General features: G+C 53.4%; 1 protein-coding gene across 1 annotated transcript; it reads left to right on the forward strand.

The window, feature by feature from the left end:
- Positions 1–201: 201 nt before the first annotated feature.
- Positions 202–14,125, forward strand: KLRG2 (killer cell lectin like receptor G2). Its single transcript, XM_040643949.1, has 5 exons — positions 202–952; positions 6,213–6,314; positions 6,937–7,082; positions 12,904–13,007; positions 13,518–14,125. Exons 1-5 carry the CDS (start codon positions 202–204, stop codon positions 13,636–13,638), a joined length of 1,224 nt encoding a protein of 407 aa, XP_040499883.1. The 3' UTR covers positions 13,639–14,125.
- Positions 14,126–14,715: the final 590 nt, after the last annotated feature.

Here is a 14,715-nt window from a genome sequence, read left to right on the forward strand (position 1 = left end):
GGGTAGCCCAAAGGGGCGTGGCCAACAAATCGCAGCCACAGCCAATCCCAGCTGGGTCCTTCGGGTGGGCGCGGGGAAGAGGGGTGTGGCCTGAGAACTTCGGCGACCCGGCTGGACCAATCACGACCCGGCAGGTGAAGCTGACTCCATACCTGGGCCCAGGTGCGCTCGCTCCGCATCTCTCGGTCGCTTCCTTCACCGATGGAGCGGGCCCAAGCGGCGTCCGGAGGAGACCAACCCGGGGTCGAGTTCGCAATGGAGCCCTTGGGGAGCCAGGTCGCGGGACTGGAGCAGCCGCAGGCCCGCGCAGAGGAGCGACGGCTCGAGAGTCCCGAGAGCAGCCCGAGTCTGGCCCGCGCCGTAAAGGAGGCGGCGGGCGCGGGCCAGGACCTCTCCGGCGGGAAAAAGCTGCCCCCGCCTCGCCCGGCGCTCCTGCGGCTCCCGCCCCCCAGCCTGGGCTACGGCGCCTTCCGCCGCCAGGCGTCGGCCGGCTCCGAGCCGCCGTCGCCCGGCCCCGTCGCGGCCGAGCAGCCCCGGGCGGGCGTGGCGCCGGGAGCCAAGCCGGTGCCTGGGGAGCCGCAGCAGGGCACCTGGGCCCCGGTGGAACTGCAGGTGGACGTGCGCGTGAAGTCCGTGGGCGTGGCGGGCGGCAGCCGCGCGCCGTCGCCGGCGCCGCGCTTCCTCACCGTGCCGGTGCCAGAGTCCCCGGCCTTCTCCCGCCACGCCTTGCCCGCCCACCCGCTCCTGCCGCGGACCCCAGCCCGGCCGGAGCGCGGCCTCGACGCCGAGGGACGGGCGAGCCCCGCCGACGGGCGCTTGGAGCCCCCGGGCTCCCCCACGTGCCTCGGCCGCTGCAGGGAGCTGGAGCTGGAGAAGAAGGAGGACGCCGCGCTGCTGCACCGTGCCGAGACCGGCGGCGACGAGAAGCTGCCCCGGGCCGTAAAGCTCATAGGTAAGCGCGCGCCAGCGCCGGGAGCCCGCACGGCCGGGGAGGGGGCGACGCAGCCTGAGCGCCCCCCACAGCCGCCCAGCGCCGGGCCACTGGGGCGGAGGGCCGAGGGGACCTGGACGACCGCCCCGCTGCCCCGGCCCCACCTGGCCTGTCCGGCCTGGGATAGGTCATTGTACTGCGTTTGTTTGCGGTGAAAGAATAAAACCTCTTATTTCCACCACTACTACGCCTCCCCACCGCGAGGGTTTTCACGTTCCCTCTTCGTGTGCGCGGCATCGTTGGGAAGTAGAGGCGGGAGGACTTCCAGGAGAGGAGGACACCTCCAGGGTCACCTGACGGTGGTGGCAGCCCCGGCGGCAACCGGGTCTTCCGACCCCGGCTCCCTCTTTCCCTCCACCTATGCTGAGGAGCATTTGGCCCCAAATACTCCTCCATTCAGCAGCTACTGCGTGGGGACTAGGGTCCAGACTGCTGGGGGCAGTGTGTGGGGGGAGTGGGGTCCGTTTGAGGGGCGGGGTGCTTGTCAGCGGGAAAGAAGGAGGCTGGAGGGGCGCCTGGGTGGCTCAGTAGGTTATGCCTCTGACCCTTGATTTCAGCTCAGGTCATGATCTCAGGGTAGTGAGATGGAGCCACTCCCCAGCACTGTGCTGGGTGTGGAGCCTGCTTAGGATTCTTTCCCCCTCTCCCTCTGCCGCCCCCCCCCTTCTCTCTCTTACAAAAAAAAAAAAAAAAGAGAGAGAGAGCCTGGAAAAGATATAAACAATCCTGGACAAGGAGCCAGGAGGGAGTGGTTGGTGAGCTTGGGGGCACGGGAAAGCTTCCTGGAGTAAGCCTTGGACACAAATCACTCCAGCTTTTACAGAGTTTGATGTGAGCACATTTCCTGAGTGATGGTATATTGTCTTGTTTTTGTTTTTTTTTTTAAGATTTTATTTATTTATTCGACAGCGATAGAGACAGCCAGCGAGAGAGGGAACACAAGCAGGGGGAGTGGGAGAGGAAGAAGCAGGCTCATAGAGGAGGAGCCTGATGTGGGGCTCGATCCCGCAACGCCGGGATCACGCCCGGAGCCGAAGGCAGACGCTTAACCGCTGTGCCACCCAGGCGCCCCTATTGTCTTGTTTTTGTTCTTGGGTTTTTTTTAGACCGGGGTGGAGGGGAGAAGAAGAGGGAGAGAGAATCTTAAGCAGGCTCCAAGCACAGTGTGGAGCCCAACACCGGGCTTGATCTCACAACCTTGAGATCACAACCTGAGCCAAAATCGAGAGTCCGGCTGCTTAACCCACTGAGCCACCCAGGCACCCTGAAGATGTATTTCTATCGCTGCCATAACTAATTGCCAAACCTTAGTGGTTTAAAACAACACACATTTTTAATCTTACAGTTATGTGGGTCAGAAGTCTGATATGGGCCCACTGGCCTAAAGCCAAGTTGTCAGCAGCACAGTGCTTCTTCCTGGGGGCTCTAGGGGAGATCCTGGGGGCTCCTTCCTGGGGGCTCTAGGGGAGATTCTGTTCCCTTGCCTTTTGTAGCTGGAGGATGCTGCATTCTTTAGTTCATGCCCCTCAGAAGACTCAAAGCCAGCAAGCAATGTTCGGCTGATTCCTTCTGCTGCCCTCTCTCACTCTTCTGTCTTGCCCTGTCTTGTTTCTAAGGACCCTTGCGTTTACGTTGGGCCTACCTAGAAAATCCAGGAAAATCTCCTCGTCTTAAAGTCAACTGATAAGCAACCTTAATTCCAACCAAAACCTTAAGTGCCCTTTGTCATGTAACCTAATTTATTCACCAGGTTCCAGGGATTAAGATATGGATGTCCTTTGGGGAAGAGGGGGCACATTATTCTCTCTATCACAATGAGTCTACACCTTTTTGTCAGATTAATTAAAGAGTCTAGGACTAAAAAAAGTGTAAGTACAGGTCAGCCAGGGATGGAGCCAGGAGGGGTCTGGGCAGGGAGGACTCTGGCGCTGAGAGTGAGAACAGAGGCTGGGGGAGGAGGTGTCTTTTGGAGAAGGTCGGTGTGGCCTAGCAACTCGAGAGGTAGTTAGAATTTTGGTGGGATGGGCAGGAAGAACGTACTCAGCCCTGGGTGCCTGGAGGAAATGGGGCCCTGAACGGTGATGCCCAGCACAGTCAGGCCTAGCTGGAGGAGCCGAGGCATTTGTAATAGCTTTACCCGAAAAAATGACACAAAAGCAGACCCTCGTTGGCACGAGCCCTCTGAGTTAGTCCTATGCCGAGCTTTGTATTTGGAAGTTTTCCTTTTTTTTTTTTTTTTTTTGTAGGATTCCCTGCCAAATTGAATAACCTTTAAGTCCCATAAAACCTGGTTCCACCCTGGGCCACCAGATCTGACTAGGGAGAAGCAGATACTGTTTCAGCTGTGGGTAGGAAATGTGGCAAAGTAAGATGGACTGGCAGTTGGAGAGTAAACAGACGATTGACATCAGAGGTGTCATTCCAAGATTGGGAAAGGAAATGGGGTTAGAAGCTAGAGAGTGGGGCCGGAGGGAAGGTGCTGGAGAGAAAGGGAATGTGTGTTATTATTGCCATGTGAGACTCGGTGCATTTGCAGACATGGAGAGAATTCAATTTAAGGGGATCCAGAATTGGAAGTGGGGAGAGGACAGGTTTAGAAGGGACTTTAGCTTTAAGTGTATTTTCATTTCTCTGTAAGAAGAATGTTTTGGGTTACCTATGTAATTGGGAATTGCTTTGGGGGGCACCTGGGTGGCTCAGTTGGTTCCCACATGGGACTCCCTGCTCAGCAGGGAGTCTGCTTCTCCCTCTCCCTCTGCCTCTGCCCTGCTCATTCTCTCTCTCTCTCAAATAACTAAATAAAATCTTTAAAAAAATTTTTTTAAAAAGGAATTGCTTTGGAAAGGGGTTAGGCGGGACTGCCTCTGTCTGGAAGTTTGGGAGGACACTGGTTCTGTGGGGGGACATTCCCAAGGTCAGCCATGCAGCAGCCGTGAGTGGAAGGTGTGTGGGACTGTGTAACCTGCTGTATTTCTTTTATGCATTCTTTTCTGGAAGGCCAGAGCTGAGTCCAGCGTGCAGTCACGGTAGTTACATTAACCAAGGTGATTGGTAGATTTTCCTTTTCTTCTCCAGGCTTTTTAGTGCTGTTTTTATTTTAAGACGCACAATTTATATGTATCTTTTATTCCAAGCATTTTCAGATCACTTTCTTTTGGCAAATGCTTCATCGAATTATAATTTGCACACCCGCACAATCTGCCCACGTCAAGCGTACAATCCAGTGGTCTTTAGTACATTCCCAGAGGTGCACAACCATCGCCACGGTTGGTTTTAGCATATTTTCAACACCCTAAAAAGAAACCGCTATATCTTTTAGCTATCGACCCCCCCCCACCACCACCACCACCGCAGCCTCTCCCAGGCCACCACTGATCCATTTTCTGTCCCTGGGGTTTGCCTGTTCCGGACATTTCATAAATGGACTCATAATACGCGTCCTTCTGGGACAAGCTTCTCCTGCTTGGCAGCATAAGGTTCTCCGTGTTCAGCCACAGTCCAACACACACCAGCACTTCCTCCCTTTTATGGCTGAATAGTCTGCTGTATGGATAGACTACGTTTTGTTTATCCATTTATCAGTTGATGAAAATTTGGGTCAGATCCCTTTAAGAAGCAGATTATGTAATAATAATAATAATAATAGCAAACTGCAAAAAGGTCACAGATGGAATGTGACTCTTCGTATATATATCGGTGTAACACACTTCCCTTTTCAGTCTTTGAAGCAAGTGTTTTTTTCTAATGGAAATGGGAAATCAAGGACTTCAAAAGTGCTTTTAAAGTTGAGTTATGATTGAAAACATGTTTTATGAAAAACCTTGGAAATGTGTCCCAACTTTCTTTGTGTATGTGTTGTGTGTATTCATATGGAGGCATATACGAATATGCATGTGGTTTTAAAAACGGAATTAGTCTTTTCAAAATAATAGAATATTTGCTGGAGAATTAACCTCTGCTGTTTCAGGTTTTGGCAAAAATGGGGTGATTGAGTTCTTGGGGCCCTGACGCTGGATATGTGGCATTCCCAACCCTCAACCCTGAGATGGGGGCAGGTCCTCCAGCCCCTGGCGCCAAGTGTCTGGGAAGTTTATTTTTATAATTTTGTAAAAGGTTTTGTTTATTATTTGAGAGAGAGAGAGAGATTGAGAACGAGCCAGGAAGAGGGGCAGAGGGAGAGGGAGAAACAGACCCCCCCCCCCCCGGTTGAGCAGGGAACCTGATGCAGGGCTCGATCCCAGGACCCCGAGATCATGAGCGCAGCTGAAGGCAGACACTTAACCCACTGAGCCACCCAGGCGCCCCTGGGAAGTTTAAGTTCAACCCGCATTTAAAGAGGGGCCTCTTCGCTTCAACTTTCATGCTTCTGTGTTCGAGCAGAGATCACATTCAGGAGTGCTCGGTTACTTGAGATGTTTCCGGGTGGAAAGCTGCTGACAACTGTGATGGCTGTGATTAACCACTTACTGTGTTTTCTTCTCCCCATTTTCCCCTCTGGCCTCCCTGGTCACTCCGCCACCAGGGCAGCAGCTGACATTCGAACGTATTCTCTCTCTGAGCCTCTGCCGCCGCCTTTCCCCTGCCCAGCTCTGTCTCCGGAGTTCCTTTCCCCTGTGCAGCCTCACTGCAGCTATCGGGTTCCCCGGGGGCTCGGGCTGCCGGCCGCTCACATCTGTCTCCTGCTCTCCCGTCTGCAAAGCACGCCCGCACGATGCTTCCCTAGTGGCCTCCAAGGACCTGGAGAGATAGAAGAGGCAGGTGATTTCACTGTCAAAATGGGAGAAGACCAAAAACGCATGGGGGGCCCTTGGAGTGCAGACTTGAACCCAGGTCTGTCGAAGTGTAAATGGAACCCGCATCCCTGTCTTGTTTGTGGAGTCGTAGCTCCCGGCACCATGAGCTCCGTGAGCGTGGAGGTCTTGTCCTGTTCTTGGTATTTGTGCCCCGTGTCTTGTGCACATTCGGTGCTCGGCAAATGGTTGTCAGCCAGTCATTTGTCCTCTTTCTTGAACAGACTCTAAGGTCTTGTAGTCATTTAAGAAGCAGAGTATCTTCTAGCATTTTTCTCCCAAATAGGAAGTTCTAACCTAAATTGAGTGGGTTTTTGTGGTGTCTTGGGCCAAGGGGGTGGGGTGCTGATGCATGAGTCAGTGTGGTTCTGAGTTGGGTGCAGTTTGGATTGGCTCCTTCTAACATGTCTCTCCTGGTTGTCCCCTCCCAGGGCTGCCTCTGTACCTGAAGTCCCTGCGTGGGGCCCTGGCGGTCATGGCTGTGTTTCTGGCCGGGTCCGCAGTCGCCATCGTGGCTCTGGCTTCTAGAGCAGGTGCGTGCCTCCTCCCGGTCCCCTCTCTTCCTCTGTCCACCCCCGGCGTCTAGTCCTGATAGGAGCTCTGTGAGCATTAGAAAAAGACATCCCCACCGGCAGATGCAGCGTGAAGACGCGGGGCTTGTTGACCACAGAGAGGGACAAAGAGCTCCTGCCTCTCGCTGGACACAGCCTGTGCTCTAACAAGCAGGGGGGCGACAGCCCCCACCTGGGGGGCTCTGTGCACCGCACAAACTCTACAGCCTACTGGGGGCCCTGCCCGCCCTGCTTGCCGTCCCAAGGCTTACCAGTTCCGTGCTTCAGACTTGCCCCCTCACTCAAAACGGTGGCTAGATTTTGATTTTTTATTTATTTATTTATTTATTCATTTTTTTTAAAGATTTTTATTTATTTGAGAGAGAGAGAACCAGAGAGAGAGCACAAGCAGGGGAAGCAGAAGAGAGAGAAGCAGACTGCCCGCTGAGCAGGGAGCCTGAGGAGGGGCTCCATCCCAGGACCCTGGGATCATGACCCAAGCCGAAGGCAGATGCTTAACCAACTGAGCCAGCCAGGCACCCTAGATTTTGATTTTTTTAACATGCACACATTCAGCTCTTTACAGTGGTCTCTGTGCTTGCAGGAACCAGGTGCCGGCCATGCCCCCAGGGCTGGATGTGGTCCGAGGAGCACTGCTACTACCTCTCTGCGGAAGCTCAGGCCTGGGAGGCCAGCCAGGCTTTCTGCTCGGCTCACCAGGCTACCCTCCCGCTGCTGAGCCACACCCAGGTGAGAAGGATGTAGGTATCAATACAGATCACAGATTCCTAGCAAAGATCTAGTCCCACTCTGCATTACAGAGAAGATCACCACGCCTGGGGAAATAGCGTGACAGGCGGGAGGACCAGACAGCAGGGCTTCTGGTCTTCAACTTACTCTTCATTCTAAGAAGTAGAGGCAGAGCTGGGAAGATGGGAGCAAGATGCTCCCATCCAGCCTGTGGCCAAGCAGTGAACAGTGCGCGTTCCTTCCGTCAGTGATTTCCTAAGTATTTATCAAGCGCCTACACTGGGGATTCAAGGATGAGCCAGAGCACCCAGCCTCCACCTTCACACGGCTAACAGAGCAGCGAGTGTGGCAGCCGTTCATCAAGGACCCACAGAAATAGGTGTTTAATTACTGTGTTGATCTGTCCTGTGGAGGGAAGGTGCCCAGCACTCAAGGTATGTGACAGGAGGATGTGATCTGAAGGTCAAGGTGGACCAGGCAGCATGGACCTAAAGATAACCAAAAAACCCATGGAAACATGTCAGGGAGATGGCCAGACAACCCCCTGGAGTGCTTTGTTCTCGCTCCAGTCAGGGCTGGTTGCTAACTAGGCCTCCTACACAGCTGTTGGCTTGGGATCTCGTCTCCGTCCTTTGGTGTGCTTTTACCTCTGTCCTATGTGGGATCCCCACTTCCTAGATCTCAAGACTTTTTCTTGGTTTATAGCATTTTCTTGGTGGAGCACATACGTTGTAAATTTCCTGGGAAAAGGGTAGGAGAGAGGCCTTCACTGCTTCTTTTACATAGACTTTTTTTTTTTAATAATAATTTTTTTTATTATATTATGTTAGTCACCATACAGTACATCCCTGGTTTCTGATGTAAAGTTTGATGATTCATTAGTTGCGTATAACACCCAGTGCACCATGCAATACGTGCCCTCCTTACTACCCATCACCAGCCTATCCCATTCCCCCACCCCCTCTGCTCTGAAGCCCTCAGTTTGTTTCTCATAGTCCATATCTCATGTTTCATTCCCCCTTCTGATTACCCCCCTTTCTTTATCCCTTTCTTCTCCTATCGATCTTCCTAGTTCTTATGTTCCATAGATGAGAGAAACCATATGATAATTGTCTTTCTCTGCTTGACTTATTTCACTTAGCATTATCTCCTCCAGTGCCGTCCATGTTGCAGCAAATGTTGAGAAATCGTTCTTTTTGATAGCTGAATAATATTCCATTGTATATATGGACCACGTCTTCTTAATCCAGTCATCTGTTGAAGGGCATCTCAGCTCCTTCCACGATTTAGTTATTGTGGACAATGCTGCTATGAACATTGGGGTGCATATGGCCCTTCTCTTCACTACGTCTGTATCTTTGGGGTAAATACCCAGTAGTGCAATGGCTGGATCATAGACTTTTAACCAGAACTTCCTTCCAGGACCCTTTTCCTGTACCTTGGCCTCCAAAGGGACCTGTTGCCTCTAATATTTGAGCATTTGGGGCTTCTCAATTCAAAATGGTGTCTTTCTCGGCTTCCTCTCGCTTGACCTTTTCCTTGAAAAACCACAGAGCTTTCTTGGGTCTGCTCAGCCACTTACAGTTGTCCAGCTACCCAAGTTCTGTTGACATGTCTCCTAGCTATCATCTCCCATTCTTGTCTTTTATTTTCCCCTTCTGTTATCAGTTCAGGAAATTCCTTTCTGTTCCTATTTTATTAAGAGTTTTAAACATGAATGAGTTTAATTGCATTGGATGCTTTTTTGTGTGTCTATTGAGATGATATCTTTCTGTTTACTCCCTGAATCTCTTTTTGTGTGAATGACATTGATTTTTATTTTATTTTTTTTAAATATTCTAGGCCTCCCGTGATAGTTTACTTAGCCTTGATTTTTTCTTCCCCAAGGACTTCTGGATTTGACTTGTTAATATTTTACTTATGATTTCTCATATATGACATTTTGTTTTCTTGGACTGTTCCTGCCCAGTCCTGACCCCAAAGCTATTCTGCGCTGTACAACAGGGAAGGGGGTCCCTGCCTTTCTCTTTCTCTCTGAGAAAATTCCCTGGAGATGGATATAAAACTGTGCTGAAGAAAATGCTTTACTGTGGGTTATTTTATCACTAGGAATAAACTTATGTTTCAAAAAACACGGGGAAATGAAAAAGCTACAATGTATATTGAAAAACACCAAATCTGGGATCTCAGTATGGTAAAAATAGATATGCAAAGAAAAAACACAGAAAGGAAATATGTATACTAATTGTTCTAACTGTGGTTACCACTGGGGGCAAGATTATGAATGATTTTTTTTCTTCTTTAAAGTTTTAATTTTTTAAAAATTTCCTTAATGTTCTGCAAATAATGTGTGCTATGTGTAATTGGGAGGAAATGCCAGAGGGACGGTAGCCTATGAAGGAGATCATATAAAGGTTTTGCCAGGGGCCTGGGTCAGGCCCAGAGTTCTTATATTTGTCAAATAAGCCCCAAATAATGGAGCTGGGGAGGGGGCCGAGCCTGCCAGGGACCCATTGAGCCCAGGAAGTGTCCTCAGGAAGCCTGCCTCCACCCTCCAGCCTCTGGGTACACGGGTTTAGTTCAGGATGACCTCAGCCCTCCAAGCAAAAACCTGCCTGTGGATGGTGCTTCCTTCAAGGGGGGGATGGGCTTACACCATCCAAATTGCAAGCTTGAGATAAAGAATTCTCTTAAAACTAAGCATACAGGATCAATTATTTGAAACATAAGTAAGTATACAGAAAAGTCTAGGTAAGCTCCTTGCAAAAAGACCAAGGCAAGGATTTGGGTCCCAGGCAGTTAACTTCTGGAATATGATGACTGTGGAGCTCTGGAATCCTTCCGAGCTCTGGACTAAGGCCAGACACTCCGGGAGGCACTGGGGCGGGGGAGGGGAGCAACTGAGGACAGATTGGCAGAGGCAGCGGGCAGAGGCCAGCTCCAGGAGCTGGGACACACACACCCAGGGACATACCTGTGGTCCCAGTGGTGTGCATGGCCCTCCAAGAAGCAGGCCTCATCCTCCCCAAGAGTGGGGTTTGCTCACGGTTCAAGAAAGGGAGCAAATGTAAGCGCCGTCTATGCCGTTGTTTCAGCACGACTGTTTCCTAGGGTACAGGGAAGACGAAGTACAGACACAAACTATAAGCCACACACGCTGACCACAGAAAGGCGAAAAATACATGAAGAAATACACACCATAGGATTAAGACAATTAACTAATTGGAGCATTTGCATATTAAAGCGGAAATGTACGAAGGCAGATAGCAGAGTGAGGCGGGGGGTGGGGAGGAGTGGGAGGTATCGAATGCCCACCGAGCTTCCCCCGAGGAAGATGGAAAGGTTCTGGGGGTGGGCAGAGGCGATGGTCTCACAACAGTGTGAATGACCATAATGCCACCAACCTGGACACTTAAAAATGGTGAAAATGCTAAATTCCATGAGAAGTATTTTACCACAACTTTTAAAAAAGAAATGTTTGAGGGCAGAGCAGGTAATTTATCTCCATTTTAAGACGCCAAATACGGGATTTCAAGTACGTGCTGCTCGGGACCCCATTCCCACGTGTCCCAACGTGGGCGGCAAAGTTGGAGAAGCACCCGCAGAAGGCTGCGGGGCCCCGCGACGTCGGTGGCATCATTACAGAGCAGTTTTTTGAACCATAAACGATTCACAAGTTTCTGGAATTTACGTCTCTGAATGATGCTTTTCCCACACCATAATTTTTGCTAGTGGTGAGAACCAGTGAATGGAGCCCCCGAGGAAGGAAGGGTGGAAAGGAGTGAGTGGGCAGGGACAGGCCGTGCCTCCTGTCGCGGGAGGCTGGGAGGTGGAAGCGAGGGAGAGCCAGTTGGCCTGGGGCCAGGACCGAGTGCAGGAGCCTCTTGGCAATGCTGGGAACATCAGATGAGGTCCCCTGTGTGGTTTGCTCAGCACCCGGCCCAGACCGGAGATTTCTCGTGTAGTGAGCGTGCACCATATGCCCTTGGCTTTATACAGATCCTCTCGGGCCTCCTTACGAACGTGCCCCTGTTTTAGAGGGCCCTACTGAAGCTCTGAAAGGTCGGGTCCTTGCCTAAGATCCCACAGAACCGGAATTTGAATAGGGGCTGTCCCAGCCCTGGGAGAAGCCGCACGCCACGGTGTGCCTTCCGGAACCGGCGGCCGAGGGCTCCCTGGAGGAGGGTGCCAGCCAGCAGGAGCCCCCCCTCTGCTGCAGCCACTGCCCAGAGCTGCTCTGTCCTCTGACCCCCGTCACAGCCGTCCCCAGGCTCCTCTCTGCACTCCCTGCCCAGCCCTGCTGGCGGGCCCCAGCCTGGGGTGCAGCCAAGGTGCGGCCGTGGGTGCGCCTTCCCTGCTCTCGCCTCTCCTTTCGGCCGCGGTCTGACCTTCGGGGGTTCAGCGGCAGAAAGGTTAGCAACGCTCAGCCCGGAGGTGGCTTCCGGCTTCTGTCTCAGTGGCCTGCCAGCTGGTGCTTCCTCAAGGGGAGCGGCACGTGGTTGGCCCCATGGCACGTGTGTTACCGTGGCCCTGGCTGCGTCCCGGCCGTGAGCGCAGGCAGGCGGGACTGTGGCGCTGGCTTGCTGTGTGCGGGGCGCTCACAGCCCTCAGCACGGGCACGGTCACGGTCACGGTCATGGTCCCAGATGGGAGTGCACCAAGCCCCTGAGTACGGTTACGGCAGCACGCGGGCGGGAGCTCACCTTGGAGGGGGTCGGCCCGGTGTCCCTACTGGAAGTGACCTTCACCCTGAGACCGAGGGACCACTAGAAGTGGCACCAGGGGGATGGTCATTACTCTCGTGCTTACTTTCTAACAACCGGGGTTAAATATGGAGGTTTGGGCTTTCTCAACTTCAACAAGCTTTCTAGGGAACAGCTGGACGTACATTAAACTCACATAGGACTGTCTCCTTCTAATTTTCACTGGTGAATAGAGGCTTCTGGATGCTGTGAGCAACGGTACTTCCTGGTGCTGTGGGCTTCCCTTCACTCAGCGTGATTTCGTAGTTACACGTGCTGTGTCCTCGGCACCTTGACCAGCCCTGTAATTTTCCATCGTGTTGCGGTCCCGTAGCGCGCCCAGTGATTTCCTGATTACTGAGCATTGGGTGCTTTCCCTTTTTTCTTTCTAAGTAACACTGTGTTATCTTTGGGTAAGTTCATTTTCTCCCCCTTATGTTCTGGGGTTTATTCTCCAAAGTGGAATCACTCATCGGAGTGGTAGGAAGGATGGGACCGTTCGTGTGACGTGGCAGCAAATGAGGTTCTGGAACCATGCCAGCTTCGCGGCCTCATGCCTGGACTTACAACATTAAAACATCTTTTTCCACCTTAAACATTTTTAAGTACCATTTTTTCCTTTAAATTGTTGCTGAAACCGAGATGACGTCCAGGACAAATATTGAAGAGGAGGGTCATGTCTCACAGCTCTCCGACATACATGCGGTTGCTGCCGCTCCTTGCGTGTCTGCATCCCTGTGCTGCATGTGCTCTCTCCCCTCTTCTCTGTCCCCTCAGGACCCGTCTCGCGCTGCCTGGTAGGGACCAGCGTTAACATGCTCTCTCCCCTTGAGGCTAAGATGGGATCCCCCCCATTTCCAGTCCCCAGTGTCTGGCAACCAGCAAGCATCCAGTACAGCTTCCCAATTCCCGGTGTTTGGGGAGAGCTGGGTTGAGCTGGGCCCGTTCTCTTGGCGAGCTGGGCCCGTTCTCTTGGCGAGCTGGGAACTTGCTGGAGGAAGCGGGGGAGGGGGCACAGAAGCCGCAGGTGAGCCTTACTAGTGTCGGCAGAGGGGTGACCAGCTGCTTTTCTCCTTCAGGACTTCCTGAGCAGATACCCAGTCACCAAGCACTCCTGGGTGGGGGCCCGGCAAGGCCCCCAGGGCTGGCAGTGGATCGACGGGGCCCTGCTATCGCCCCAGCTGTAAGTGACCATTGGGCCTGGGTGGGTGGCCTCTCTGTCTCCGGTATGACCAGAATGACATCACAGCAGATGCCGAAGAGGGGTTGGGGCCTTCCCCTCTGCTGACACCTCCCCCATTGTTGATCTGGATCCTCCGTCTGTCTGTTCCCAGATTCAGCCCCCTGTCCCACCACAGCCTCGGGTACCTCTTGGGAGACACCTTACCCTCCTCGCCTAGCTGGCTGGGAGCCTTAGTTTCATTTAGTCCCAGTCACTCCATCCCTTGTTTGGGCCCCCAGAGCATTCACCCAGGCAGGATCCTCACCCTGTTTTGTAGGTAAGGGGTGCTGCTCAGAGGGGTTCGGGTGGTTCTCTTGAGCTATGGGGCATCCTCATGACTCCCACCCCAGGGCCCTTTCCAGACTCCCCTGGCACTGTGCAATGATCAATGTACCCATGCAGCGGCAGCAGGCACACAGGCCAGCAGGGGCCATCATCCTGAGCTCTGTCCCCTCTTGTCACCCTCCCCAGACTCCCAGAGGAAGAGGAGGACCAGCCAGATCTCAAGTGCGGGGGCCTGGAGGGAGGCAAGCTGGTGGCTTTGGACTGTGCCTCTCCAAGACCATGGGTCTGTGCCAGGGGGACCAAGTGACTTGGGTTCTGCCCGTCCTGAGACTTGGGGGGCATGCAGCTCCCCCAGGGGAAGCCAGGTTGCTAGCTGGGGTAGCCTCTTCCTTGGACCAAGACTTCCGGGTCTCCCTGCTCTGTGCTCAAGGGACCCTTTCTGGGCCAACCGGGGCCTGGACTTCCGGCTCAGGCAGATCGCATCCAAGGGAAAGGAGGATTTCTGCGGCCCTGGGCTGACCGTCCAGCTTCTGAAACGGATTTGTTTGGTTACCTTGGGGTGTTTTTTTTGAGCATTTTTGAGTCTAGGTTTCTCCCTCATTAAAATGGCCATTTCCCATCCTCTCCCCTCACCTGCTTAATCACACCTGCACACCCGCTCAGCCTTAGAGGACCAGGAGGCCTCTGCAATCGCAGGTGCTTCCCAGCGGTTCTCACCTGAGCGCAGGGACCGAGCCTGCGCTGTGATGCGGGGCGATCAGCGCCGCTGTGAATGCCGCGGCCGGGCACGAGGCCGACACTGCCGACAGACAGCGTCTGGAGGACAGCACGTAAGAAGTGGTCGCCCACGGAGGAGGGAAGTGGAGGGTTTCCTTCCCGGCCCCAAGCTGGCAGAGGGTAGGGTTCACGGTGCACGGCACTGGCGGGGCTTCTGAGCAGCTGATGCCCGAGGCTGGGAAGATGCAGAGGACAGGACCCCCGACCCCGGGCCCTGGGCTGGAGAACCAGGGAACTGAAAAGCATAGGGTGTGAGTGAGAAAGGAAATCAGAATTGTGGGGAGGTTTGAGGCAGCTCTTGCACCTACAAGTGTGGGGACACTAGCCTGGAGATGTCTGTGTTGGGGTTCAGTGAGGGGCCTTCAGGCCAGAGGGAGGGGCCGCTGCGGGGGGCGGAAGGACTGGTTTAGTCTCTGCAGCCTGTCCAGACCTCTGTGCCCGTGGCAGGAGACTGCACCTTAACCTTATCTTGGTGCCGAGCACTGGACACAGCTGTCCTGGCCAAACCGACCGTCCCCTGCACAGGCAGCCTGCGCGTTCAGCTTCCTCTCAAACGGAAACCTTTACTGGTCCATTCACACCAACAGCTGATACAGCATGCACGGGC

Source organism: Ursus maritimus, unplaced genomic scaffold (assembly GCF_017311325.1).
Source record: "Ursus maritimus isolate PB19 unplaced genomic scaffold, ASM1731132v1 scaffold_3, whole genome shotgun sequence".
NCBI lineage: Eukaryota > Metazoa > Chordata > Mammalia > Carnivora > Ursidae > Ursus > Ursus maritimus.

What these genes read in the sequence shown, in the direction of transcription:
- KLRG2 (XM_040643949.1), top strand. Translation starts at nt 202, where the DNA reads ATGGAGCGGGCCCAAGCGGCGTCCGGAGGAGACCAACCCGGGGTCGAG. An exon ending in GGCTCTGGCTTCTAGAGCAG is followed by an intron (nt 6,315 to 6,936) that starts GTGCGTGCCTCC and finishes CTGTGCTTGCAG; the next exon opens with GAACCAGGTGCCGGCCATGC. An exon ending in CGCTGCTGAGCCACACCCAG is followed by an intron (nt 7,083 to 12,903) that starts GTGAGAAGGATG and finishes TTTCTCCTTCAG; the next exon opens with GACTTCCTGAGCAGATACCC.